At 70.5% G+C, this 3,642-nt stretch overlaps 1 protein-coding gene across 1 annotated transcript in view; it reads left to right on the top strand.

Annotated features, from left to right (window-relative positions):
• MGLL (monoglyceride lipase) overlaps positions 1-3,336 on the top strand; it is a 72,251-nt gene extending 68,915 nt beyond the window's left edge. Inside the window, exon 8 of the mRNA XM_006169809.3 lies at positions 1,230-3,336. Within this exon, the coding sequence (XP_006169871.1) occupies positions 1,230-1,355 (126 nt within the window). The 3' untranslated portion in view covers positions 1,356-3,336. The remainder of the gene's footprint in view (positions 1-1,229) is intronic.
• Positions 3,337-3,642: the final 306 nt, after the last annotated feature.

Raw genomic sequence — 3,642 nt, 5'->3', positions numbered from 1 at the left:
GGCGGGGGAGCCACAGCGCTCCTGGCACTGTCCCGGCTCCTCCTGGGAATCTGCGGAGTCCCCACAGGCCCCCCACCACTCCTCATCCGCAAACAGGAGCTTTGGGGGAAGCAGACCGCGAGCACACCAGGCCGTTTGCCCCCGCGGCGCCGCGCTAAGGCACGGGGACATGCCCAGACTGCGGGCAAGCGCCAACGCGACAGGTCCCGGAGGGCTCGGTCCAGGGAACTTCATGGGGCTGGGCTGAGGGTCGTGCAGGACCAAGCCCCCACCTCGGGTGGGGCAGACGGCTGAGCGGGGAAGAGTGGGGGGTCAGGCGGGGCGCCCTGGGTGGTCGAGCAGCCCAGAGGGGCCTGCAGGGCTGACCGGGCCAGGGCTCTGCAGAGGGCGGGCGGGGCCCCTGCACAGACAGCTCTGGCTCCTGTCCCTGCTGAGCCGAGGAGTGGCATCCTTCTAGCGGCCACAGGAGGCAGAGGTGGGCAGGGTGCTGGCGGGAGGCTGGTGCCACCCTACGACCAGAGGGCAGGACCAGCCGGAGGCCAAGGCCCGACGGGGAGCTGGGTGTGCTTGCTGGGGCCAGGCAGGGATGGCTGTGGACAGTGACCATGGGCAGAGGCAGCACTGCTGTGAGAGAGGGAAGGGGACAGGCCCCCCAGGGCTCCCCACGCCACAACCCCTCCCTGGCCTCAGCCAGTCTGGGTTGCAGCAGGACTCGCCAGGATCTGAGGGGCAGCTTGCACTCCCTGAGACCCTGAGCTCTGCTAGAAGGCTGGGGAGCTCCCAGGAGGCCCCTGGGTGCCCACGGGCTGTCAGGACCTTGAGGGGCCAGCAGAGCCACAAGCCTGAGTCGCCCACATGTGGCGTTTTCACTGCCACCGGCAGGGCCGGAGGGACTGTGGGAGAGGGCCACGCCCGAGCCTCACGGGGGTGAGGGTGAGGCGGCTGGCTGGAGGACGACACTGAGAAGTGGGGTCACAGGTGGCCAGTGGCCACGGTCACCACACGGGCGCAGGCCGAGGCCCCCGCAGGCAGGGCACGCAGGGGCGTGGGCTCCGAGGGGCCGTGTGAGCCGGGGGTGTTGGAGGTTCATGGCGGCGGGCAGGCCCAGGACGTGCTGGGAGTTGCCGTCCATTGCCCTCGGCACAGACCCGCTGCCCGTCCTCCGGTGCAAGGTCCTCGCCCCCACAGCCACCCGCCTCCCGCTCGCTGAGCCTGGTCTCTGCCCGCAGATCTACGAAGGTGCCTACCATGTCCTGCACAAGGAGCTCCCCGAGGTGACCAGCTCCGTCTTCCAGGAGATCAGCACGTGGCTCTCCCAGAGGGTGGGCGCCGCGGGAGCCCGGTGCCCACCCTGAGGGCCCGCCGGGCAGAGCGGGCAGAGGTGCTTCTCAGGTGCGGCTCAGAGGGCAGTCAGGGACCGGAGGGCCCCGGCACCGTTGCTGCAGACAGACATCCCACCACGGCTGGGCCACCGCCGGGGCTCCAGGGCGGCACGAGGAGGGCCGTGGCGCCAGGGCAGGTGCGAGGCTCCCCTTAAAACAGCAGGCCCTGCCAGCCTCTGCCCGCTGCCCGACTTCCTGGGAGTCCCGGTGCTCCCCGGACACCTGACGCAATCAGGACGCAAACGGGTCCCCATGCCGCCCCTTGCCCCACCCCTGCGCCCTCAGCCGTGTCACCAGCGTCTCCAGAGCCTGCCACTCCCCAGGGAGACTCGTGCCCCTCAGGGGCCCAGGAAAAGCGGGCATCCCCCTGAACGAGCCACCACGCCCACCAGTGCCTGTTGGCCGCGCCTGGAGCAGGGCCTGGTCCTCCTGGCTGTCCTCCCTCCTGCAGCTGGGGGCGGGGGGCCCTGGTGCCATGGGTGCCGTGTGTTCCCGGGGCTGTGGGGTAAGACCCCTCATGCCCAGTGCATGCTGGGAAGCAGAGCAGGGTGGGGGCGCTCGAGGGGCAGAGCCTGATGATGGGCAGGGCAGGCCTGTGGGAGCCCAGGGGCTGCCTGCAGTGGAGCCGTGGGCTGGGGGCCAAGCACAGCCACACAGCTACCTCCGGTGGGGTCCCCTGTGCCCGGCTGCCAGGCCCCGAGGATAACAGCAGGGTCTACAGCACCGGTCTGCCCCAGGCCCTAGCCGGGCACTCACCGGGCAGCCCAGGGCCGGCACACCGCCCAGTTCAGATGCAGCCCTCCCCGCCCCGCCCCGGCCTCCCTCAGTACCAGCAATAAATGGGACCCACGGCCCCCTGGGGACCCTCCGCCTTCTGGGCTGGGCTTCTGTGACCTCAGGAGGCTCCCGGGACGAGGGGTGTTGCCACACCGAGCCCCACAGGTGCAATCCAGGCCCAGGGTGCAGGAGGCAGCCGCTCCCCCTGGCATGAAACCAGGGGCTGGGCTGACCCTTCCTCCCACGGTGGGGACCACCACTGTGCCCCGTTCTTCCTGGGGCCCGAGGGCCGCCTTCCTCAAGGACCAGGCTCTACATAGCTAGTCCCCAGGAGGGCCCCTTGGGGCCAGCCGGGGTTGTGCTGTCAGGCCGCATGCCCCAGTGCCCACCCGGGCCTGCGGTGCTGCCCAGATCCCCGGTGGCTTCCCGGCCATGCCCTGCCTCTGTGGAGAGTGCACAGAGGGGACTGCGGGCTGCCACAGCCAGCATCCCCATGTGGCCGGCCCATGGGGCGCAGCAAGCCCCTGCCTGTGCCACTAGCCCCCGCAGCGTGCGGTGGGGTGCAGCTCCATCTGAGACGCGGCCCCTTCACACCTCCGGGAACCGGCTCTGGGACCTGGAGGGGTGCCGGGTCCACCAGCTGAGCCCGGGCCATGGCAGAGTGGGCTCGTGCACAGGCACCTGCCGCCAGCCTTGAGGTGCGCCCCCACTTCCATGCCGCCAGGGCTGCCCTGATTTGCTGAGCTCAGAGCCCTGCCACGGTGGGGTCTTGGGGAGCTGAGGCCTGGGAGGGCTGCACTGGTTCACAGGGCGTGACCTCGAGGACGTACTGGGTGAGCAAAGGCCCGGAAGGGGACCCCGGCCTGGACATGCACCACGGTCCCTGCCCCAAGGTGTGGCCAGTCCTCACAGCCTTGCTCCTAAGCTGCCGCCTGCAGCCCCAGCCCGCCCAGCCCGCCCAGCTCGCCCTTCCCCTCACGGAAGGGGGGCAACCTGTCTGCAGCACCGTCAGCGCTGGCGCAGGGCAGAGGGGTGCGCGGGCTCCCCGCCCCACTCAGCACCTGCCTCAGCCTGGCCGACCGCCTTCGTCAATGTCACCACAGCTCAGCCCCTCCGTGTTGTACGCCGCTGGCGGGGAACATGTGCCACACCAACCCGAATAAACATGTTTCTGAGCCGTGCCGTGTCGTGTGTGTCGCGTCGCGTGGGCCCCCGCGCTGCCCCATGGCAGGCCTTGGCCAAGCCCCCACCCATGCCTGGCCCCTCCAGCCAGGACTGCACGTGTGGACTCTGTGTTCCCATCCACGCTCAGCCTCCACTGGAGAGGGCCCCTCACCACAAGCCGCAGACACACCGATCCTTCCCCGGCCGGCGGGGATAAGCCGCCTTGGCCCCAGCCCCTCAGCCCCACGGTACAGGCAGTCCTGGCCTTGCCGCCGCCACTGGCCCACAGCCTTGCCTCCAAGGCCCCAAGCCCTCGCAT

Source organism: Tupaia chinensis, unplaced genomic scaffold (genome assembly GCF_000334495.1).
Source record: "Tupaia chinensis unplaced genomic scaffold, TupChi_1.0 Scaffold147500_2, whole genome shotgun sequence".
NCBI lineage: Eukaryota > Metazoa > Chordata > Mammalia > Scandentia > Tupaiidae > Tupaia > Tupaia belangeri.
Note: the sequence above shows the minus strand (reverse complement) of the source record. Positions and strands in the feature narration are given on the sequence as shown.